The sequence below is a fragment of the Curcuma longa genome, chromosome 21, assembly GCF_044706935.1.
Source record: "Curcuma longa cultivar G26 ecotype Majalengka, Jawa Barat chromosome 21, ITB_CL_G26_1.1, whole genome shotgun sequence".
Lineage (NCBI taxonomy): Eukaryota > Viridiplantae > Streptophyta > Magnoliopsida > Zingiberales > Zingiberaceae > Curcuma > Curcuma longa.
This window is the reverse complement of record NC_133881.1, coordinates 13,193,349-13,217,474: the sequence shown is the minus strand read 5'-3', so window position 1 is coordinate 13,217,474 and position 24,126 is coordinate 13,193,349. Positions and strand designations below refer to the sequence as shown.

The 24,126-nt window shown below is 38.5% G+C and overlaps 4 protein-coding genes and 1 pseudogene across 5 annotated transcripts; 4 read left to right on the top strand and 1 right to left on the bottom strand.

Annotated features, from left to right (window-relative positions):
- The first annotated feature begins 660 nt into the window (after window positions 1-660).
- On the top strand, window positions 661-2,121 carry LOC141814243 (aquaporin NIP1-3-like). 2 transcript variants are annotated; one of them, XM_074702181.1, is made up of 6 exons: window positions 661-752; window positions 843-980; window positions 1,060-1,284; window positions 1,370-1,570; window positions 1,660-1,721; window positions 1,814-2,121. In XM_074702181.1, exons 2-6 carry the CDS (start codon window positions 843-845, stop codon window positions 1,989-1,991), a joined length of 804 nt encoding a protein of 267 aa, XP_074558282.1. In that variant the 5' UTR covers window positions 661-752; the 3' UTR covers window positions 1,992-2,121. The 2 variants fall into 2 exon arrangements, with proteins under 2 accessions (XP_074558282.1, XP_074558281.1); XM_074702180.1 differs by lacking the exon at window positions 661-752 and having other exon boundaries at window positions 831-980.
- A 1,236-nt stretch (window positions 2,122-3,357) lies between these two features.
- LOC141814242 (peroxidase P7-like) lies at window positions 3,358-4,747 on the bottom strand. Its single transcript, XM_074702178.1, has 3 exons — window positions 4,478-4,747; window positions 4,185-4,376; window positions 3,358-4,081 (listed from the first exon to the last, which is right to left on the bottom strand). Exons 1-3 carry the CDS (start codon window positions 4,685-4,687, stop codon window positions 3,530-3,532), a joined length of 954 nt encoding a protein of 317 aa, XP_074558279.1. The 5' UTR covers window positions 4,688-4,747; the 3' UTR covers window positions 3,358-3,529.
- Window positions 4,748-7,616: 2,869 nt separating this feature from the next.
- LOC141814241 (peroxidase P7-like) lies at window positions 7,617-9,018 on the top strand. The gene is made up of 3 exons (XM_074702177.1): window positions 7,617-7,875; window positions 7,956-8,147; window positions 8,354-9,018. The coding sequence occupies exons 1-3, from the start codon at window positions 7,660-7,662 to the stop codon at window positions 8,909-8,911; spliced, it is 966 nt and encodes a 321-aa protein (XP_074558278.1). The 5' UTR covers window positions 7,617-7,659; the 3' UTR covers window positions 8,912-9,018.
- A 6,495-nt stretch (window positions 9,019-15,513) lies between these two features.
- Window positions 15,514-17,140, top strand: LOC141814252 (peroxidase P7-like). The gene is made up of 3 exons (XM_074702189.1): window positions 15,514-15,776; window positions 15,867-16,058; window positions 16,400-17,140. The coding sequence occupies exons 1-3, from the start codon at window positions 15,558-15,560 to the stop codon at window positions 16,958-16,960; spliced, it is 972 nt and encodes a 323-aa protein (XP_074558290.1). The 5' UTR covers window positions 15,514-15,557; the 3' UTR covers window positions 16,961-17,140.
- A 4,200-nt stretch (window positions 17,141-21,340) lies between these two features.
- LOC141815208 (uncharacterized) lies at window positions 21,341-22,537 on the top strand (annotated as a pseudogene).
- The last annotated feature ends 1,589 nt before the right edge of the window (window positions 22,538-24,126 follow it).

Genomic DNA, 24,126 nt, shown 5'->3' with positions numbered 1-24,126 from the left:
AAGGGAGGAAAAATAAAATATTTATATTCCCTTTATTTGGAAAGGGATGAAGGTTTATTAACATAACGTGTGTTATTTTATTTGGGAGAGAAAGAAAGAGAAATGAAGATTAAATATATAAATTTATAAAAATATCATCACTTCTTAAAAAAGACAATAGAGGACGGATAAGAAACTATAAAATTTTATCAATATTACATGTAGAAGTTGGGATATAAATTATTTTAAAATAGACAACGCATGCTCTTTGATTAAGTCTCTCAATCATTGGAGGAGAAAAATAAAAAGATTAAGTTTATCTATCTCTATCCTTTTGAGTCTTGTCCTCGAAGATTTATGACGACGTTAACATTGTAAAGTGTATCGAGCGGTTGTATATTAAATAGTGACAACGCATGTTGTGTGAAGAATAACGACGTAAAGATAAGATATCTAAATAGATAAGTTAATTTAAAAATTAATATTTTAAAATAAAAATAAAATTTAAATTTTTTAATTTTCTTTTTTTTTTATCTCTCAAATGAAAGTATAAAAAATTCTCAAATGGATTCATATAAACATGAAAAAATAAAATTTACCTTTCTTTTTCCCTTCCCTCACTCAATCTTAAATAAAAATTAAAATTCTTCTTCACCCTATTGACCCTCCCCTCTCATTTCTCTCGCCTTCTCCAAACGAAGCGTTAATAACAATGCATTGATCGAAGTCTTAAGATCATCGAGCAAGGATTCACCTAATAATCCTCAAAACAAGTAAGCGAATCTTCTTGTTTTTTTAAACATTTTTGTTGGTCGGTTGTTGGATCAGATCACCTCCCATTCGTCTCTTGTATGGCATCGCAGATGATTGGTTCCATGGAGGAAGCAACGAGCTCCATGGAGGAAGGAGCCGCTCGAGCGGAGAACGCCGGAGAACAGCGTGAGACTCCTCTCAGTTCTTCAGACAAAGACCGCGCCTTCTCTGTTCTTTTCTACCAAAAGGTGCAAATCCTTGTCATTTTTGGAAATCGTTCCTTCTCATTTTTGGAGAAAAAAGTGTGCCGTATTCCTTCTAATTTAGGTCCTCGCCGAGATCTTTGGCACCTACTTCTTAATCTTCGCCGGCTGCGCCTCCGTCGTCGTGAATCTGACCACCAAAGGCGCCGTCACCTTCCCGGGCATCTGCGTCGTCTGGGGCCTCGCCGTCACCGCCTTGGTCTACTCCCTCGGCCACGTATCCGGCGCCCACTTCAACCCCGCCGTCACCGTCGCCTTCGCCGCCTCCGGCCGCTTCCCCTGGAAAAATGTCCGCCGGCGTCCTACTCTGCTAGCTATAAATATCCATGGACGAAAAAATTGGTAGATTTCACTGACGCATCCGAATCTCGTAGGTGCCTGCTTACGTCTCGGCTCAGGTGTTGGCGTCGACGCTGGCGAGCGGCACGCTGAAGCTCTTGTTCGGCGGGAACAAGCGCGAGCTCTTCTACGGCACCGTCCCCGCCGGCTCCGACCTGCAGTCTCTGGTTCTCGAGTTCATCATCTCATTCGCCCTCATGTTCGTCATCTCCGGCGTCGCCACGGATCACAGAGCAGTGAGCACCCGCAACCACTTCCGCCGCAGAATTACATTCGAACTCGATCGAATCCATGTCTAGGTCTCAAATTGATCTTTGCTCTGCAGATCGGAGGCTTTTCCGGGATCGTGGTCGGAGCAACCGTCTTGTTGAACGTGCTCATCGCAGGGTGAGTATCTGACCCCCCCTAACCATCAAAATCAAAGACTGTTCTTGAATGAAATGGTGTCGATCGATCGATCGGCGTGTTGGGTGCTGCAGGCCGACGTCGGGGGCGTCGATGAATCCGGCGAGGACCCTCGGACCGGCGATCGTGTTGGACCAGTGGAGGGGGACATGGGTGTACATTCTGGGGCCGACCGCCGGCACGATCGCCGGAGCGGCGGCTTACAACCTCCTTCGCGTAAGCGACAAGGCGGCCCGGGAGATCAACACGTAGAACATATTGCAGATTTCAATGGTGTAAAATTATAGACAGAAGGAAAAACTTTTCTTAAACTTTCTTATTCCTTCAAAGAAAATATTGCAGATTTTAATGATAATAATAAACCTTTCAAGTTTTTTTGTTTTCTGAAGTAACATATCGAAAGTTTTGTGCTTTATTTGAGAGGAGAGGGTATAATAAGAAAAAGAAGAATTTTAATTTTTATTTGGGATGAATTGAGTTAAGGAGAGGAAGGGGAGAAAATGCTACATTCTACGTACCCTTTCTCATGAATTGTTAAAATTTTTTACACTTCAATTTGGGATATAAAGAAGGATAAGGAGAATTTAAAAATATTTTATTTTAATTTTATCTCTATTTTAAAATATTAATTTTTAAATTAACTAATCTATTTAGATATTTTGTCTTTGCATCGTTGCTCCTTATACAACGTGCGTCATCACCCTTAAATGTCCAACTGCTCGTACTCTAGGATGTAGGCATCAATGTTGACCCTCACCGTAAATCTTTTCAAGGATAAGACTGAAGAGAACAAAGATAAATAATTCTAATTTTCTTCTTTTATCTAAAAAGTACATATTATATATATTTTAAAATATTTTATATCCCAACTTTTATATATAATATTGACAGAATTTTATAATTTTTTATCCGTCTTCATAAGTTGTCTTTTTAAAAAAGTGAAAGTATTATTATAACTTTATATATTTAATCTTCATTTTTCTTCCTTTCCTCTCAAACAATATAATATATATTACTTTCATAAACCTAAATATTTTAATTCCCCTCTCTTTTCTTCTCTTTCCCTTCCTTCCCTTTCTTTTCCTTCTTCTCTCTTGTTAATAAAACTTTTCTCACCCCATCTAAACATAACATTATTATGCTAGGATTCTACTTAATTCTGCTGCTTAAATTTCAGATATTACCTCAACTTAATCAACACCAAACATTAAATACAATTTTGTATTATCAAAGTTTGACAAGTTACTAATATTATTTTTGTTTTTTTAAGTTTTAAAGACAAGAAACTAAAGAAACAAATTTCAAATCATTAAAATAATTCCACAGAAAAGTCAAATTATTTGCATTAATTAACTAGTGGGCCCCAGTAAACGTGCGGAACATGCTGCAGTGGCAATGGGTTGGATGCTTCCATCCTCCTCCTCCATACTTATCTTACGTGTAATGATTTGACAGATAACAATAAATCTAATTAATCATATCGTGTGACTAAGATCATACTTGAATGAACTAAAGTGTCGACAATGACAAATCTCAACCTCTTCATCTGTATTTACTCGTGAAGTAGAAATCCAAGTACTCAAAGTTGAATGCTGATCATAATATATATATATAGCTCTTAAATCAAACAACTTTCCCCAATTACTCTGCCTTTAATTAATTTCTTTATCACGGAACAAGCTTCATGGGTGCTCCTTTTTTTTATTTAAAAAAGGAGAGCTCACGTAGCCTTATTACTTGTCGCGATACAAAACACATACAACAAAAAATCTTTATTGCATGACAGATCATCAGTTGACCCTTCTGCAATTGGTTCGGATCTCTCCGCTGCTTCCTGTCAGCGGGCCGATGTTGCTCATCTTGACCATGGCGGCGGCGAAGTCGGCCGCGAAGGCCGACGGGTTGGTGGCGTACTGCCGCACCAGCGAATCCTGGGTGCCGTTGTTGAACAGCTCCTGGTCGGAGTGGAGGAGCCCCCTGGAGGAGAGAAGGTTCTGGAAGTAGGCGTTGTCGAAGGCGTTGGCGGTCTGCGCGTCCAGCGGCGCGAGGTTGTTGTCGCCGCCGGAGGAAGGGCAGGTGCCCTGCCTCTGGGTTGCGAAGGCGGCGTCGATGTTGGCGTCGTTGTAGATGTGAGAGCGGAAGTTGACGCAGCGGGCCTGGCCGATGGTGTGGGCGCCGGAGAGCGCGGTCATGTCGCGGGCGTTGAGCCCTTTGGCGGCGAAGGCGGAAATGAGCTGAGAAAGGCTGGAGGCCGGACCGGGGAGGTTGCTGTTGGCGGCGCTGAGACTGGCGGTGGTGGAGTCGCGGCGGCCCAGCGGTACCGTCCATGATGGCCCACCAAGCTACCAGAAAAGGCATGTTTTTTTTTAAAAAAATAATTTTTATATATAAAAAACATTTTTAAAAAAATTAAAATAACATCGCCTTCCTAATTGGGAATTTTACCAGAACAACGCCGTCGCGAGCAGCGAGCGCGAGGATGTCGGCGCAGGAGACGGTCCTGGGGCACAGCAGCTCCACCGCCGTCTTGATCGTGTCGATGACGTTGAAGCCGCGCAGCGAGTTCGCGTTTGGCCCGGCGCCCTTCTCCCCCACAAAACTCCCCGCGTCGTCCAACAAAACCGACGCATCGCAACCCTGCAGTTAATTTGCAATTCAAACACTTATAATTCCCTGATCATCATGTTCGACCAGTAACCAAATCTTGAAGAAAACACGCAGGCTATTCCTAATTTTACATTAACAAAGCAGTCATGGAAGAAGAGTCGAAGAATGGACGCTCCCATCCTGCGATCCAGAAGCACAGCCGTCCTCATCAGTAAGTTCACAGTGGCGGCCAGAGTCGGACACGTTTGGCTGTAGAACGACGGGGAGAGTTGTCCTCTCCCAGTCGAGAACAACAGCACCAAGAAGAAAGAAATCTTGAGCAAGCCTGAGGCTGATGCCATGGCTTTCAAATCAAGCACCACAATTAAGATGAGCTCAGAGGACTCGCCATGGCCGCTATTTATATACTGTTAGCTTCATCATTAAGTTGAACATATGCTGACTTAGTGTAAACTGAAAGACATCCTAAAGTAAGAACAGTGTGGACTACTTAATTATGTATCATAGTGCTGTATCTTGCAACAGCAGCTGGTTGAAAAGAGGTTGCGGCTTCAACTTTGCTAGATTGCCTGCTGGTGCCGGATATCGACGGCTCCGTGTAGGCCCGTGCATGTAATTAACTGGCCACGTTCTTGCCATGGATGCCACTGCGAACATAAGTACCAGGCTTACCCTACCATTCTCGGAAGACAGGAAGTTTAAATGATTAAATTGTTTTGACGAGTAGTTGCCAGTGAGAATAACCGAGACACGATTGATTGGCTTAATTAGATAGATCAAAGAAATGTTAACTAGTAGAAAGGTCAAAATAACAGTCAACTCGAGGTCAACTACTGTTATTTTTCTTACAAAATAGGACAAAGATTTCATTCCGTGGCTATGAGAGACAGCAATGAGAGGATGAGGACATGCACAAATAGCTCTGAATATATCAGTTAATTAGCAGCACTTGGAAGTCAATTATGCTTGATTTTATTGTTCAGCTGGCGCATTAATTTAGCAAATTAAGATAAGATTGCTGTAAAGTGAATAGATTGATGGAGAAATCGAATCTAATTAAATCGATCTGTACCATCGACGTGGGGAGAGGCGAAAGATAAAGCTAAATGCATGAGCTCCCCACGATTTTAATTTCTAGATATCTAATGGATGGAGAGGTTGACGATCCCTTGCCTTCTGAATCATGAACAGGAAATGATATTGCAGTGTGGCAGAAGTTACTAGCTAGGAGGATAAATGAAAAGATCGATATCATGATATTGCAACGTCATTTAAGTTGTGGAATTCGTCTCAAAATGATCGATATCCATCTTCATGTTTGTATATCCTCATCTCAAATCTTGAAAACGGAATCATTTCCACATTACGTTAATGTAAATAGTGGAATTTTGTAGAAAAGTATGAACAGAATAAGGGCGAACAAGGATAAGATGGAGAGCCCTTAATTAGCCGCGAATCTAGTAAAGGTCCCTTTTATAAAGTATATTTTGATTAAAATGCTTTAATCTAATATGAAACTTATAAATAAATGAAATAGAGGTATTGGTTGAACTAAATTAAACTATTTATTAAATAAAGATATCTAGCTAGCTAGTTAAACTAAACTAAATGGGCAGGAGTGTAACTCAAACATGTTACACTTTGAAGATTTAAGGTTAAGCAGATAATTAATGCAGGGTCATGCTTAACTTGGATGAAAACCATATTGCAATGTTAATGAATTAGCATCAGGCAGGTATATGACCGAGATAAACACGATGAACAATTATTAGAAGTCTTCTATCTAAAGCTCTCTACCAATCATATAGAAAATGGGCCTAATTAAGTGAACTATTTTTTTTTGAAAAAAATAATAATTAGTGAATTGATTGATAGAGTTATGCCGATTCATTGTAACCTATCCTCCCTCATTAATCAATCTCCAACTACTATCTGTCTCTATTGATCACTTGCAGAAGGTTTCAATCACTGTCGACTCTTAAGCTTTATTATTATTATTATTATTTTAATTTCCTTTGTCATGTAACACTGGCAGCAATAGAGGGGAAGCTTAAGGCTTAAGATTGCTGCTTGAGCATTCATACGATCCTTAATCTCGGTCACATATTTCAAGTGGGACCAATATCATAATGATATATCGAGTGAATAATGCCATTCTTCCCAGCTAAGAAGTTGACTCTAAGCAAAGTTTAATTATTCGTCATGGTTTCTTTGGTCTTATTTGGGTTAAGGTCTCTTCAATTAACGAGTGAAAAGCTTGTTAATCTTTATTATCAAGAAATAATTACATTTTCCATCTCATTATGTGCTCGATGAGTTACATTTGATTTTAATTTTTTTCTCTTTTTTTTTTTGTTGCCACTTCCAATGAGTAAGACAATAATATAATATGATCTAGCCCTTCTACAATAAAATCAACATAAAAGATAGAGACTTGAATATCTCTCAGTAATTTAGCTTACTCTCTAATTTAAAAATTGAGATAATTAATGTTTATATAATTAATAAATTAAAAAGTAAGCAATATAATTAAATCAATATTTCTCACAGTAATGAATTGCATAATGAGTGCTTAGCTTTTGGTGGAGTCTTGCATTCTTTAAAGTGATGTCTTGCATTCTTATCTCATTATTCTTTGTTTTGTTCCATTTTCTATTTTGGACAATACGAAGACATTTGTAATGTCCTTGAATGTTCTTTAAATTGATGTTATCTAGATCATAAAGGGAATCTTCTACTAGGAAGATCTTTTATATTGTTAAGTCAATATATAGAAGATTTTTTTAATGTCAAGTCTCACAATTCAATTGCAAGTTCATAAATTTTAGGTTGGGTGTTACTTTCAGATCATAGCTGTTCTCCTTTGATAATAAATTTTCCTTCCAATATCTCTTTCCTTCATAATTTCGTTGTGTGTGTATATATTAAGCCATTTGATCGAGTCAAAGCCATGCCAACATTTAAGAAAGTTCCCATACATACATACATTTAATCTTCTCCTATGAACAACCACTACTGTTTCGAGGGCAGTTGATGAAACTTTCAACCTAAAGTGAAGACCTTTCCAAGCCCACGCTTTCCTCCCTTCACAAGCAAACTATACATCATCATTGAAGCAGTCCACTGCATTAATATTATTTACTTGACAGAAACATATCCATCGTAGTTGAAACCTTCAACACGGCCAGAGAAGCATTCCCTAGTTTGTCACAGTCCATTCTCGTCTCCTAAAGGCAGATATATATAAACCAAGTCTGTTTAGATCGAGTATTGCAAATTAGTGTTTGATTGATTAAGCTTTGTAGGATCGGAGATGGCTTTGCAGGAGGTTGGCAGATTGCTTGGTTTGTTCATGTTCTGCAGTGTGCTGCTCGCCAGTAATGGGCAGCAGCTGTCGCCCAACTTTTACAGTAGCAGCTGCCCGGACCTGCTGAGCATTGTGCAGTCGGAGATGAGGAGGGCGGTGGCGGCGGAGAGCAGGATGGGCGCCTCCATTCTGCGACTCTTCTTCCATGATTGCTTCGTCAATGTAAGTTCATGCGAAACTCAGATCACTGGCTTCATTAATTAGTTGCACATGCATATCGACCGTCGTGTGGATGTGATTAGGGCTGTGACGCGTCAGTGCTCTTGGACGACACTGGGATGTTCATCGGCGAGAAGAACGCGATTCCCAACGCTGGGTCGTTGCGAGGCGACCAAGTGATCGATGGCATCAAGGCGAGAGTGGAAGCAGCGTGCGCCGCCACTGTCTCCTGCGCTGACATCCTCGCCCTCGCCGCGCGGGAAGGCACCACTCTGGTAATTAGTTAGTTTTTATATATGCATTGCATATTTCGTATCATTATCCGTTAAATATTGAGCAAATGATAAGAGTTTAAGATCCTGAAAGAAAATCTTTTGATGATTTTAGAAGTTTTTTGTTTTGTTTGTGACATTTTGGAAGAATATACACCGTGAACATTGCATTGCATTTGCTGACGGAGCTAGGTTTGGTATACGTGTAGCTCGGCGGGCCGAGTTGGACGGTGCAACTCGGGCGGCGGGACGCGACGACGGCGAGCCTGAACGCGGCAAACACCAACCTCCCACCGCCCAACGGCACCCTCGACGTCCTCATCTCCCTCTTCGTCTCCAAGGGCTTCAGCGCGCGGGAAATGACGACGCTCTCCGGGGCCCACACCCTCGGCTTCTCGCGCTGCGTCAACTTCCGCCAACACATCTACTCCGACGCCGACATCGACCCCGCCTTCGCCGCCCAGCGCCGGCAGGGCTGCCCCGTCGCCAGCGGAACCGGCGACGATAACTTGGCGCCGCTGGACCCTACGAGCCCGGCCGAGTTCGACAACGCGTACTACCAGAACCTGATGCTGCGGCGCGGGCTGCTCAGGTCCGACCAGGAGCTCTTCAACGGCGGGTCGCAGGACTCGGTGGTGATGACGTACAGCAACAACGCGGCGGCGTTCAGGGTTGATTTCGCGGCGGCGATGGAGAAGATGGGAGGGATGGGGCCGCTGACGTGGCCGAGTGGGCAGATCAGATTAAACTGCCGGAGGGTCAACTGATTAATGAGTAATATTTCTTTGAAGGTGTTTAAATTATGTTATTAATAATTTTGTTTCACTGTTTAGCAAAAAAAATCCTGAAGTTTAATTCCAATCCACTTTGAGAATCACAATATGTATAATTTTTTTAATAAATAAATATTTTTGTATCAACTAAAACGAGATGTATAATATTAATCTTGAACAATTTATCATTTATTACAATTCTATATACTAATATTCCTATATAGGATGCTATAATTTTATATATTTATGTAATGCAAGCAATTATATATATGTGGAGCTACAATAAATATTTGAAATAACAGTTAATATTTTTTAAGATTTAAGGACTATTTATAATTGGAACATCTTGATTCATTACCAAACAATGTAATTAAATTGTTTTTTTTGCTATATTATGACAAAAATTTATCAAACAATTTTAGATTTAAGTGTCTAAAATTAATGTTATTTTTTATATCTATGAAAAAAATTAGTGTTATTATTTTATATCTATGAAATATAAAACTATTAAATAAATTTTGTGATTCATCTTTAAATATTTAAATTACTTCTGAAATGCACTGTGTTCCTAATAGATTCTTGTATTGAAGTTGTAGATAAAATTTTATAAAATATCTAAAGTCTCTCGATCGAGTTAGCTATATATTAAGAATGACAACCGAGATTTAAGAGTATATTTTACAAAATACTTTATCACTTCCGATCATCATGTAAAATATATAAAACTTGAAAGCTGGGTGCCAACAAATTAAATGATATATAGGGAGTAGAAGCAATCTTAGTTTCATGTGACTTTACATATCGAGTAAGACAATCAATCCAATATAAGATTAATTTGCAAACCCTTTTTTTACTATAAGACTAGCTAAATCTTTTATATATATTTTACAATTTTAAATTGTGTAATTGTTATTATCTTCGACAAATATATCCAATAATATTTTCACCCGACAGTAGAAGGATCCAACACCAATAACGTGAGTTCCCATTGGATTCTAATATAAAATTTAATAAAGTTCTTACACATATATAATTAATTTTCCCAGTCATGGTTTCCAGGGCAGTTGAAACTTTGAACCTCTCTCTTTAAAAGAGTTTTCAAAGTTTACTCTTTCCTCCCTTCACAAGCAACAACATATATATATATATATATACCATCGTTGAAACAGTCCAAATCGCCACACTTTAATTTTAATTAGCTTGACAAAATCTTATTAATTTAGTTGGAATCTTCAACACTACAAAAGAAGCATTCCCGAGTTTAATTTGCACACTCCTAAAACCTTGTATGTGTAAGCCAAGTCTATTTGAAGAGTATTGTAAATCATTTTTGCAAAAGGTGGAATCCGTCACCTTAGCGACCCCACACGGTCGGCCCCACGACCATCTGTGAGGAGGTAAATCGAAAAACTGTAGTTGGTCGCGACGCAGGAGGGTATTGCCTGACTTCGCCAGGATTCGAACCGTTGCCCTCTTCTGCAACTCTACTACATCATAATCAACTCAGCTATCCCCGGGGGCTAGCTGTTTGAAGGGTATTGTAAATCACTCACTCATTGACACAAATTGTTGTTTAATTAATTAATTATTAAGCTTGTTGAAGAGTTACTTAGGAGCGATTAATTGAAGGACTGATATTAATTTATCATGGTGTGCCTAATTAATTAGGTGAGAATTTGAAGGACAATAGTTATTGCAAGTAGTGTGTTTTCTGATTTTTATTCATAAATTTTGAAATATTTAAATTTTATGATTTTTAATTAATCTGGCCAAGCAATAATTAATATCCTTTTAGGTATTATTAATTTCAAAAATATCACAGTTAATATGAGCCTTTTTTATTTAATTTTTCAGAATTAATCATCTGCAAAAAGTCAAAGATGATCAACAGTACAATGTCAACACCAACATGCATGGGTCAGTGTCAAGCCTAGCCGGTCAGCTCAAGCCACATATATATAGGGTCAGACCAGCTAATTAATTAATTAATTAATGCACAATTCTGTAAAAACTAGATCTTAATTCTGGAAGAAAATATTATAGAAGTATATAATAGCTCCCAACGTACCTAACTGCAAATTAAATATAACCTAGCTCCTGGTCCTGTTCCATTTGATCGATCTTGAATAGTTGGTTAATGTCTTACATCGAGGATTAATATTGCTGCAGAAACAATTAATTCAACGATCAAATCAAATCAAATAATAATGTTTTTGGAAGAGACGCCGAAATGCATGTCCAACATTTTCCACGGATCGTTGAACCAATAATTAAATTATTTGGCAAACAAGGACAGCTTCGATTTGTCCAGCCCACACAGATTGAACACTAGCATGGCTTATCTCCACACAATGACTACGTACGCTTTAAGTCTACGGAGATGAGAGAAAACACAATGAATCACTTTCGCAGTCATGCACAAAACAAAACAAGCTGACTTTTGTTCTTCTTCTTCAGCAGCAGCAGCATCATCACTAGCTAGCCACTTGCTGCATCCATCCAAAGAACGTGCATGCTGCGTTAGTCAAGGTGGTAGAAAACTACTTTGGCATGTATCTGCTGCTCCAGCTAGCTAATTGAGTTTATACAGAGTTTTGCAATCTCACGTACTGATGCTTCTTCCAGCTAATGAATTAAGTTTATCTGTATTGTTTGTTGTCGCCACAACAAATCTTAATTATAATGATAATTAGCTGGTGCAGGTCGATATCTAGCTAGGCGTGATTAATGGTTGACTAAGGTTGGAACTGGGCTGTAAATTAATGGAAGCCTTGGCGTATTTGGGGAATGATTGCTGGCCAAAAATTCGACTGTTTTTTTTTCCAACGCTAGATTAACAAATCCAATGGCAATTGGATCGAATTTCACCGTATTATTTTATTTGTGTTTTTATTTATGTATTAAGTGTATTATAAAGATTTAAAATATATAGGACATTAGCTTACTTAGATATATAGCTTGGTGCATGCATTGATGTCTAATTGTTAGGTAAGAGTCAACTACATAATGGCCTATAGTTGTGGAGCCTTTGATTAGGGCATTGCCGATTGACTAGCTAGCTCATTTTCGGACCTTTATTTAGCTAGGCTCATGACGAGTTGTTAGCCAAGTAACAGGAGATTGTACATAGTTACTAGTTAGTTGGAGGTGATCACAATCACCTTCATTTGACTAAAAATAATGTCTAGTTGATCGATTTGTTCGAGAAATATTTGACTAATTAATTGTATGGAGGTGATCAACTAGAGGCTTGAGTAGTCGATCGGATGGAGGTGATTAGCTTTCAACAACTGGTCATTTAGTAGACCAGAGGCATTTTTGAGTCAATTGGAGGCCTTTGAATTATACCATTAATGGAGTGGTTATTAATTATATAATCTTTTAGTGAGTTTTGGGCACTCAAAAATATTAACAAAATTTTGTTTTACCATCAAAAGCTTCAAGTCTGCTCAAAGCTCTCCAAGGGCTTAATCAAAATTTAAGATTTTCAATGTAAAATTGATCATATACTTGACAAGATATAAAAAATTCAAATGAATTATATGATTGACTAAACACTTGGTGATTAAAAGTCCAACAAGAAGTTGACAAGTAGAAAGTCTAAATGGGTTAAGATTGATCAGACACTTAGTGATTAAAAGTCTAACATAGAATTGACAGGAGAAAAAAAATCCAAGTCAATAATGATTGAATGGACACAGTAATCGGAAGTCCAATATAGAATTGACACGAAACGAAAAGTTCAAGTGGATCACACTTGACTGGGCACTTGATGATTGGAAGTCCAAATAGGTCAAAGAAGACCAGATGCTTGGCATGGATAGAAGTTCTAGCAGATCAAGTTGGGCAAGATAGGTTGCATAAAGTAGTAGCGATTAACTGGCAAACAAACTGCAAACCCTAAACATGAAATTCTGAGTGGTCAGGAGGTTCAGATACTCGAAAAAATGCTCGGGGTGCTTGGTCGGCCAAGAGACATGCTAAGTACTGACTCCTTCGTGCCTAGCAAACTCAAACCCTAGGATAGCTCAGGCACGACGTCCGCCAAGTTGGAACTCAAGAACCCACTTAGGCTACTCGAGTTGGTGTTCGATCGAGTTGGACTCGAGAACCCACTCAGGCTCAAGACTCAGAGTTAGTGTTCAGACGAGTAGGCACTCGGTCTGGACTCTGAGTCGAGACACGATAGTCGTCCACGACCCACTTGGACTTGGGACATAGTAATTGGTTGCAACCCACTTAGGCTCGGGACACGATAGTCAATCACAATCCACTCGGGCTTAGGACATGACAATCGACCACTGCGTCAATCTACTCGAGCTTAGGCTTTGATGGTCAGCCACAACGCCAATCCACTCGAGCTCAGGCATTGACAGTCGACCACAACCTCAACCCACTCAGGCTCGGGTCAGATTGTACGTGTGATAACTGTAGCAACAAACAGAATGGTTTATTCAACTGCTTAGTTACCAATCGATTGTTAGGTGATAGGAATCGATTGGTAGACTGTGTCGGACAAACATAAGCTTCTCAAATTGATTGGTTCATTTGACTAGTGGCTATCAATCAATTGTTGTGTCTCGGTAATCAATTGATGGTGATTAAACTGTGTGGAAAGAGCCGCTCTGTAGGTGTCAATGGTCGAATTACAATGAAGCAATCTTTTGGTGAAGGCTAGCAATCGACTGTTAGGCAAAAATCAGCTTGAACAATATCTTATAAAAGAGGATTTTGAGGTAAATCAAGAATATTGGTTCTTGTTTAATTTAGGGATGAATTGATGTTGTATTTCTATCATCAAGAGACAATCCAAAATAACAACAAATCATCCAAAGTAAAATTTTCTCAAATTGTAAAGTGGTTTACATTCATTTGCTGTTGTAAGAGATTTTTTTCATCTCCAAAAAATATTCGAGAAGGAGAAAGAACAGTAGTGATAGATTGCTAAGACTAGACCTTAAGTAGTCGTCTTGGGAGGTAGTGAACCAAGTAAAATCTTGGTATTGTGTATGTGGCATTAATTAAGTTTGATTCAAATTTTTTGCCATTTAAATGACGAGCACAAAATCGAGGTGAAGTAATCCGAGCTATTTACTTCCCTTCTAACTCACACGGGTCCTAACATAACAATATATATTATATTGTGTATAAAATTCTCCTCTTCACAACATGTGTGTGAACGTAGACCCAACCACGATTCAGAATTAACGGTTCAAAACCTTCGGTTCGAGAATTCTTAAAATGTCAACTCTTAATTTAACCGTCTAAAATGGTTACAATTACTACTGATTACTATTTAGTTAATGATTTACAATGGTTCATGGTTTGCAATGGCTCATGATGGGAAAAAAATCCCAAAGAAAGGTGATGGAAATGAAATTCAAGGGGAAAACAGAGAAGAAAAAAAGAATCGACCATTTGAACAGACAATTTGAACCACTGGAACAATAATTATTTGGGGCCTGAATCAGAACTGAATCGGTTTTGATTCAAGCCCGTGTAATCTGGTCAACGGATAATCGATCCCATTGACCTGATTACGGATCTGGGCCAGATCTGATTCGGATCCGGCCTGGGGTAGAGTGAACAGCAATCTTCAAGTACCGTAGCTTTATCCAAAGGATTATGACTCCCAATTATTATGAAAGTTTTGGATTCCAACTTTGCATAGTGCTTAAGAAAATTCTAGTGGTTATCCTTTAGAATTACAAACATTATTAATAAGCATGGACCAACCTAGCTGTAAGTCACATCTGATCCTAATCACATTGTCAACTAAAAGTATGCAACCATTAGAAGCTAAAAACGACATTGAATTATTAAAAACATTGTTATCCATTAATTAGAATTAAAAACATTGTTAGAGCTAGCTATATAACTATATAAGTCACATCTGATCCTAATCACATTGTCAACTAAAAGTATGCAACCATTAGAAGCTAAAAACGACATTGAATTATTAAAAACATTGTTATCCTTTAATTAGAATTAAAAACATTGTTAGAGCTAGCTATATAACTATATATATAAGTCACATCTGATCCTAATCACATTGTCAACTAAAAGTATGCAACCATTAGAAGCTAAAAACGACATTGAATTATTAAAAACATTGTTATCCTTTAATTAGAATTAAAAACATTGTTAGAGCTAGCTATATAACTATATAAGTCACATCTGATCCTAATCACATTGTCAACTAAAAGTATGCAACCATTAGAAGCTAAAAACGACCTTGAATTATTAATGCCGACTACTAATTTTCAAGCGTGTGATGGAGCTTGAAATTTTTAGAATACCTTCTTTCGTGCCCACCATGAACCATGTTCATTATTGCATGCACGTTGTTCATCACCAATGAAGAAGTCAGATTTCTCCACTACGGATGTAGACTCGTAACGACGATTCCAATCGATGACCTTGCACGCAATTTTTCCACAAACCAAGTAAAAAAATCAGCTGCAAGCCTGTGTCAACAATCCTTAGAATTTTGCAACGTATAATGCACTGCACCATGCAGAGGCATGGCGAGCACGGAGCACTATATATAGAGCGCCAGACTGCCGTTTCAAGAGCATCACCGAGCTCTTCTTCCCTCTTAAGAGAAGATAGCTAGCTAGCGTTGCACTTGTAGGGAGCCATGGCCAAGTTCTCAAACGGCTGCGTGGTCGTCGCGCTGATCTGTTTCCTTGCGCTGCTTTCGCGTACTGCGGACGGGCAGCTCTCCTCCACGTTCTACAGCAGCACGTGCCCTAATCTGCAGAGCATCGTCCGATCGGCCATGAGGCAGGCCGTCAACAGAGAGAAGAGGATGGGAGCATCCATCCTTCGCCTCTTCTTCCACGACTGCTTTGTCAACGTATGCAATATTTATTTAATGATTAGTATTTTTCTTTAAAAAAAAGGTGTTTTTGTTACATGAAAAAAAAGAACTATTTTCTGTATTTAGGGCTGTGACGGCTCGATTCTGTTGGACGACACGTCGAGTTTCACCGGAGAGAAGACCGCCGGCCCAAATAACAACTCTGTCCGTGGCTACGACGTCATCGACACAATCAAAACGAACGTCGAATCCGCTTGCCCTTCCGTTGTCTCGTGCGCTGACATTGTTGCTCTTGCTGCCCGAGACAGCGTAGTCTTGGTCAGTTCTTATATTATATATATATAATACACATGCACTACACATAATGCATAAAAATAGTAACTATATTTATAAAATTGCGTTTGATTCGATCAGTTCGACTGGATTCGTTTGTCCAATTAGATTTTTCCAGTATCGCCGGTATTCCTGTTTCGGAGTTTTGTTTCCTTCCATTTCCATGCTAAAAAAAAGTCAAACCTGTCGAGTCAACTATTCATTCCTTAGACAATACCAAAAATGTAAAATTTTGACCGAACGGCAAACAAAAGCGCAGATGAATTTCTTTGGCAATTTTAGTAAATTAATTACATGATGTTCCAATTGCAATTTATAATTGACAGCTCGGGGGACCGACGTGGACGGTGCAACTGGGGCGGCGGGACGCCACCACCGCCAGCTTCAGCACCGCCAACAGCGACCTCCCCAGCCCGGCCTCCAGCCTCAGCCAGCTCATCTCCGCCTTCTCTAACAAGGGCCTCAACGCCCGCGACATGACGGCGCTCTCCGGCTCGCACACCATCGGCCAGGCCCGCTGCGTCACCTTCCGGGCCCACATCTACAACGACACCGACATCGACTCAGCCTTCGCCACCCAACGCCAGCGCAACTGCCCGTCGGCCTCGGGCAGCGGCGACGATAACTTGGCCCCGCTGGATCTCCAGACGCCGGTGGTATTCGACAACGACTACTACAAGAATCTGGTGGTGCGGAGAGGCCTCCTCCACTCGGACCAGGAGCTCTTCAACAACGGGTCGCAGGACTCGCTGGTGCGGCAGTACAGCAACAACAACGCGGCCTTCTCCAGCGACTTCACGGCGGCCATGATCAAGATGGGCAACATCAGCCCACTCACTGGAACTAGTGGTGAGATTCGTGTGAATTGCAGGAAAGTCAACGGTTAAATAAGCTATATATAGGCCATGCATGCGTCTTCTATACGTACGTAATCAATTAGCGAGTCTCAACTAAGTCAAACTAGTATTGCAAATGCAAGAATAAGTACGGAGTTCCTAATGATTCATGTCATTATCTTTCTCAGTGCAACTGTCACTCTTATTATCTATATGAAGATCCACTTTACTGCTTTTTTGAGTTGATATTATGGAAGAAGTCAACATTTTACAGTGGATGATAACAGGTTAAGGTTAATCCTGTAAGCCACAAATTAATCATTTCATCTAAATTTTAATCATTAATTCTATAAACAATCCAAGATAATTAGATCATAACAGTACGGCCCATCTTAATCTATAATTTATTGATGGAGCAGATCGGATCAAAGGACACCTGATCGGATTAGGCGCAAAACTCTCTCCACAGATAAGGACGAAGTTGCCTCCAATCACGGAGCAAACTATCCTTGTCAATATTATTTGCCTATATATTAAAGCTCTAATTATGCTTCTAATCTTATTCTCTCTCTCTATATATATATATATAATAAGATGGTATATTCCACATAAGACTTGATCATGTACCCCTTATCTACAGCTTACATGCGGTATCTAGACTGTCGATCAATGACTTCCTAATTCATCATCAATGGCCAAAATTTCATCCTCCACAACATTCAATATCTTATTGAGGACCAGGTCTTCATAGAATTTAATTATGTTCAAGTATCTAATGGAAGTTTTTCCTATAACACAAATAAATAACTTGATAGTTAATCAAGATGATCTTGATTCCTTTTAGCAAGATAGATCTTTAACTACAATAATACAACAATTCCCTCAATGATAAGGTGAGGCTATATATATATATATAGAGAGAGAGAGAAAAATGATATACTGCGCGACATCCCCATCCGCGACCCGTGAGCACCACTCGACCCATGCCCACTGCCGCCGCTCCCGTTTCACCGTCTAGCCACCTCCGGCCGTCGGACCGGGCCCGATCGACGCGCCACTCGTCGACGCATCGATCGGCGTCGGTCCGGTGGCTGGAGATGGTCGGACGGCGGCGAATTTGGTCGAAATCCGAGACCATAGTGACGTCGCTGGTCCTTCCCCGACCGATCTCCGACCGGAATTTGGTCGGATTCCGACAGCGATTTGGTCGGAATCCACGCCAATCACTGTGGTCTCGGATTCCGACCAAATTCACCGCCGTCCGGCCATCTCCGGCCGCAGGACCGACGCTGATCGACGCGTCGACGAGTGGCGCGTCGATCGGGCCCGGTCCGACGGCTGGAGATGGCCGAACGGCGATGAAATCGCGGCAGCAGTGGACGTGGGTGGGATATATATATATATATGAATACGATGGGTTTGTTCGATCTTAAAAATCCATCCTTTTATGGAAGTTAGTCTCTTTGCTCAGATTAATATTCATTCCTACATCAAAAATTCATAAATAATATCCAACAACGATATACAAGCTGTACGAACATAAATATACAATACTTTATTCAATGATGCATATAATGTTCGACTTCAAAACCTGCGACTCAAATATATCATGACATGACTTGACAACTGATCTCGTGTAGATAATGAAATGAACAATGCTAAAATAACAAAATGTATAAGTAGCCAACTATGCAAATAAAACAAACTTAATGGACTTTGTAGAAATCGTCTCCATAACTATCGATGAATATCTCTGAATAATAGTTTGACTTTATTGATCAAACCTCGAAATTCGCCTCAAGTCTGTGAATCTAGAGGTCAAGGGAAAAAGAAAGTGAACATAAAGTGCAAAGTGGAGATACAATAGACATGCATGAAAAATAGTATTAAAGAGGCAATAACATCATTTATCATTTTTTCATATCATTCGTCTTTTATTTTCTTTCTTAATTAATATCATAAATTTTCATTATTTTCCTTCAGTCCGACCAGTCCATCATGTTGATGCAATTGTGCCCATGAGTTATAGTTTTGATGGTTGACATCAGTAAAGTTTAAAGCAAAGTATTAAAAATCTCACTTGTGCATCAAGCGTGCAGGAAAGTCCTTACAGGTAAAAAAATACATCGTAAAGGAAAGTTCAAGAAAGTCGAGAAGTGAACTTTTGACAAGAGAAAGTCTTTACAGGTCAAAAGGTTGGATATGAGGCAAATGAAGTCCAAGAAGGTCGATGACCAGACTCTTTGCAAGAGAAGAAAGATCGAGCGCATCACGGATTAGATGCGCGGAAGGTAATTTAAACGAATTCAGTAAAACCTTCCATCAATTGATTGATAATAATATATTAGCTAGTCGACTGGAAGGTATTAATCAATCGATTGATATTGAATTTTTAGGTTTGATTCTAAATACCAGTCGACTAATACCCATGTCAGTCGAATTGATTTGAAGATTGATTTGATTGATAAGTAACTTCAGTCAACTAATTCTGTTTTAGAAGTAAACATAATAGAATTGATTCAACTGATTCTCCATATCAATCAACTGAGTTTGTTTCAGAAGCAAACAGAATAAAATTGATTCGACTGATACTCTATATCAGTCGACTGAGTCTGTTTCGGAAGCAAACAGAATAGAATCGATTCGACTAATTATTCACATCAGTCAATCAAGTCTATTCCGGAAGCAAACATAATAGAATTGATTTGACTGATTCTTCACATCAATTGACTGATTATATTTCGGATGCAAACAGAAAAAAATCAATTCAACTGATGATTCGATTATCCATAACAGTCGACTGATGCATAAAATTAATAGACTGACATTTAAAATTCGATAAAACTAGATACCATTTCAGAAGGTTCAGAAGTCATTATTAGTCGTTGATTAAATCAGTTGACTGGTATGAAAAATCAATCAACTGGTCCCAAAAAAAGTTGAATATGTTTAAATGGTGAGAGTTAGCCGTTTATGGGCACTATTCATGTCATCTTGCTCCAAGTTTTCTTGTTGATGTGCTAAAGAATTCATCTGGTATTCAACTACACAACTTAGAGCAATCCCTAAAAGAAGAAAAATCAAATCTATCAAGATCATTATAAAACTTCTTTTCTTCTTCTTTGTGTTTTCTAATTGTTCTTGCAAAATATTGTAATCCTACTATAAGAGGGTTTCTCCACCTTCGGGATTTATCTTAGAAAGAGAACATTTAGTAAAAGTGATGAGCTGAGAGTGGATCCTTGGATTAGTCGCCTCAAGGAGATTGATACCAAGTAAAATTATTGGAGTTAGCGTTGTGTTCGTAGTATGGCTGGTTCACAAGAAATTTCCATTGTCATAAATCAAGTCAAAGCGAGTTGAGCTATTCAACCCCCGTTCTAGCTCATAAGGTCTTAACACATCGATGATCGGGTCGGGACAGCTGTAGAGCAGTCAGAGCGATCGATGGATAATCAGGTTAGGATGACAATCGATCATTAAATGCGAGAATTTTTTGATCGTTATTCAGGCATAAGTCCTCTTTTGCTTTTCCCACGTCGCATCGTTTTGATTCACAAGAGACTCAAGACCCAAATGCTCCTAATAAATAGATATATTGAGATATGTTAATTTTTAATTTTATTTTTATACTTATGGTTCATTAAAAATAATAATTGGTACTACTTAAAGTGAGCCCACTGTGTAACTTTTAATTGTCGATAGATAAACTATTTATATATGACGTTTGTTTTTGTCAATAAATTTTGTCCATGAACACTAAGGCTTCACTGTTCGTAGGTGAAATCGGAGGACCTAATCAGGAAGGAATAAGCTACTACAACAATCTTTTAGATGCTCTACTAGAAAAAGGATTACCATCAACGAGCCTCATGGATTAATATCTACATTTATATTTTACTTCTTTAGTTTTAACCTGTAATCGTGACAATCCAAGGAACACATTGAACTTGAGTTTTAGTTTTTATTTGATCAGATATGTAATGTAAGCATCTATTTTAATCCTGTAGATTTACATCACTCTGTTTTTAGTTATGCGCTTGCCATGCTTGAGACTGCAACTACTTCCATCTTGGCTCCCAGCACACGTTTGTAAAGGTTTTATATTACATCCACTCCTTCCTTTATTGTTATATTGATTTCATATACGTAGAGACTTTGACATACTATTGTGGTTTAATCTATCATTCCTCTGTAGTTTACATAGAAATTCTAATTACAAGTAGAAAATTTGAAATGGGGGACGTAAATTTTGTATAAATTGAGGAAGATTGTGCCTGACTTGTGAGTTTGCTGCTAGACATGCAGAGGCTGCTCTATTGGATTGGGCTATCAATTTGATGGTCGACGTTGTTCAGGAAGAACAAATAAACAAGATGAATGCAAGCAACATTGCCACAGTTTTTGCTCCAAACATGATTCAGGTAATTGATGATAGTTTTTGCTGCAAACCTTGAGGAACTCTATACTGCTACAAAGAGGAAGATGAAGATCTCTAGAGAAGTCAGAACTCCTAATGGGTAGAAAACTTTCCCCCTCTTTTACAACTTGGCATTAACTGAATAGTTCGATAGAATATTACTGTCTAGATTCACACAATGTAGATCAAGAAAGCAATCTGATCAAATGGATGTCTGATAGCATGCCTAATATTGGAGAAGCTCTACACAATGATGCCCATGCGTCTAATGTTTGACATAATTTACTAGACATCTCTAAAATGTGTACTTATTGTGCATGAGAACTTGTTTGGTAACCAGTGATATTAATGCTAGCTGGTGGTTTAAGAAATCGATCCCATCACCTCACCAAATGCTCTTGTTTATTCTTGGCCAGTGCCCCCTCTATAAAATGCTCAAACCTAGTGCTTCAGGGTGAGGTTCTCAGATGCCACATTTTGCTAGAACTGGAGAGCACCATATACATGTAGCTAGATCAAAAATCATTTGGATGCAAATCTATTACCAATATTTCTACCATATATAGTGTAGAGTGTATTTATATGTCAATTTTCTTCCACTTGTATACTTGAAATATGCTTTCAATTTGATCGCATTGGTATACCGAATACATGCAACATATATCGCAATGATACTCTTTACAGCCTGTTGATCCATAATGACATTTTGATAGATCTTCTCCTCATTCAGTTTTCTAGTCCTTTCCTTTTCCTATTCATGCAAATAGGCAAACAGTAGCAGAACATGAAATATTGACAATCGAAGTCACGCCCGGGTGGAGAAAAGGTACAAAAGTAACATTTTCAGAGAAAGGGAATTGAATGAAGAACTAAACCAAATTCCTGCAGACCTAGTCTTTATCATCGACGAGAAGCCTCATGAAGTTTACAAGAGGGAGGGCAACGATCTTGTTGTTCATCAAAAGATCTCACTGGTCGATGCACTAGCAGGGACTACAATAAACCTGGTAACCCTTGATGGGCGTAATTTAGTGATTGACATGACTGATGTAATCAAGCCTAACTATGAATTGGTGATTGAAAATGAAGGAATGCCCATTGCACGAGAGCCTGGCAAGAAGGGGAAGTTGATCATCAAGTTCGATGTGAAGTTTCATTCTAGGTTGACACCGGAGCAACGTGTAGAGATTAGAAGCATCTTTGGATAATCAAAGTGCAAATTGCTCTACCTCAGTTCCCTTGTCAGATTATCATTATTGTTGTTGTTATTTTGTTTTTCTCTGCTATTATGATTTAAGCAATTAATTTTCTTTGTGACCTGTAATATCTGCATCATGATGTCTGTCTAATTTTCATTCTCATGTTACATTTTGAAATTCTTTACTGATGAGTTATGAACCCAATTGCTGTAATTTTATCAACACATTAAAGTATCAACATGAGCATAGTTTAAGTATTGAAACTTATGTCTTGATGTTGTTTGTTTGATTGATGTGGCACAAGTTAGTTAACAGATGGTTGTTTGATTAACAAAGACAATAGGACACCAACAATAGAGATTATTTTCACTCTACATACAAAGTCATAATCATACAAATTTGGCCTTAAATTTTCATTGTATAGTATCTTCCTGACTTTTCTAAATTTTCCGGACCAAAGAGTGACAATTTTATGAGAATTCAAGTTCGCCATGAAACTTGATTTTCATTATACAGAAGGGCACAACAAACAATCACATTCTTAATCATCAATTCTAGATGGTCGATCCTTTAAGGATGCTAATTTTAGACACTGAAAGAGAGACAACATCCAACTTTGGATGATGCTCCTCTTTCAAATGCAAATTCATCAGATGCATGAGAATGGTCATACAGGCCCTAAGTTCCATCTCGAGTCTTGCAGTAAAGAAGCAACTGAACATATGATCGATGATCCGTCATTCGACAATCCTCAAGTGTTCGAAGACAAAATAACAAAAGATGAGACACCTCAATCTCCTCAAACCTCAATTAACCATGCTTCAACTAAGGGGATGACAAGGTGCAGTTTCATGTAGTTGCTTATCTGTGAAGTTGTTGTGGTTGTTGTTTATCATTGGTTTATTTTGCTAGAGTTGAGTATGAAGAAAACAACATTGTTATTTTCTATTTGATCTTTGTATTTCAATGACTATTCCTGCCACAATTTAATTTTATGTATGAAAAGTTTAAGTCTTTCGATAAGAACTTTTTTTCTTTATATCATTTATATATTGATTGTGTATGATAAGTTTGTGATATGTATTTTGAATGTGGATTGTAAATATGGATTGTTTGTGATAGAGTTTTGATATGAATGGTATGTAAATATAATATAAAAAATAAAGAGATGTTGGTGAAATTTTTAAAATATTAATGACGTAGTTATCGATCAAATTCGACTTCGATCGCTAAAATTAGCGATCGAATTCAAATTCGGTCGTTAATATTAGCGATCGAAATCCATGGTGGTCGCTAACATTAACGACCGAGTTCAAATTTGGTCACTAAATTTAACGATGACTATCATGGATTTCACTAACATTAACAATCGAATTTGAATTCTATCGTTAATTTTAACGATCGAATTTATATTTGGTCGCTAATTTTAACTACCAATTTGAATTCGGTCATTAAAATTAGCGATCGAAGTCAAATTCCATCGCTAATTTTAATAATCGATTTTGAATTCAATCGCTAATTTTAATAATCGATTTCAAATTCAGTTACTAATTAGTGACCGAATTCAAAATTGGTCGCTAAATCCAATTACAATGAAT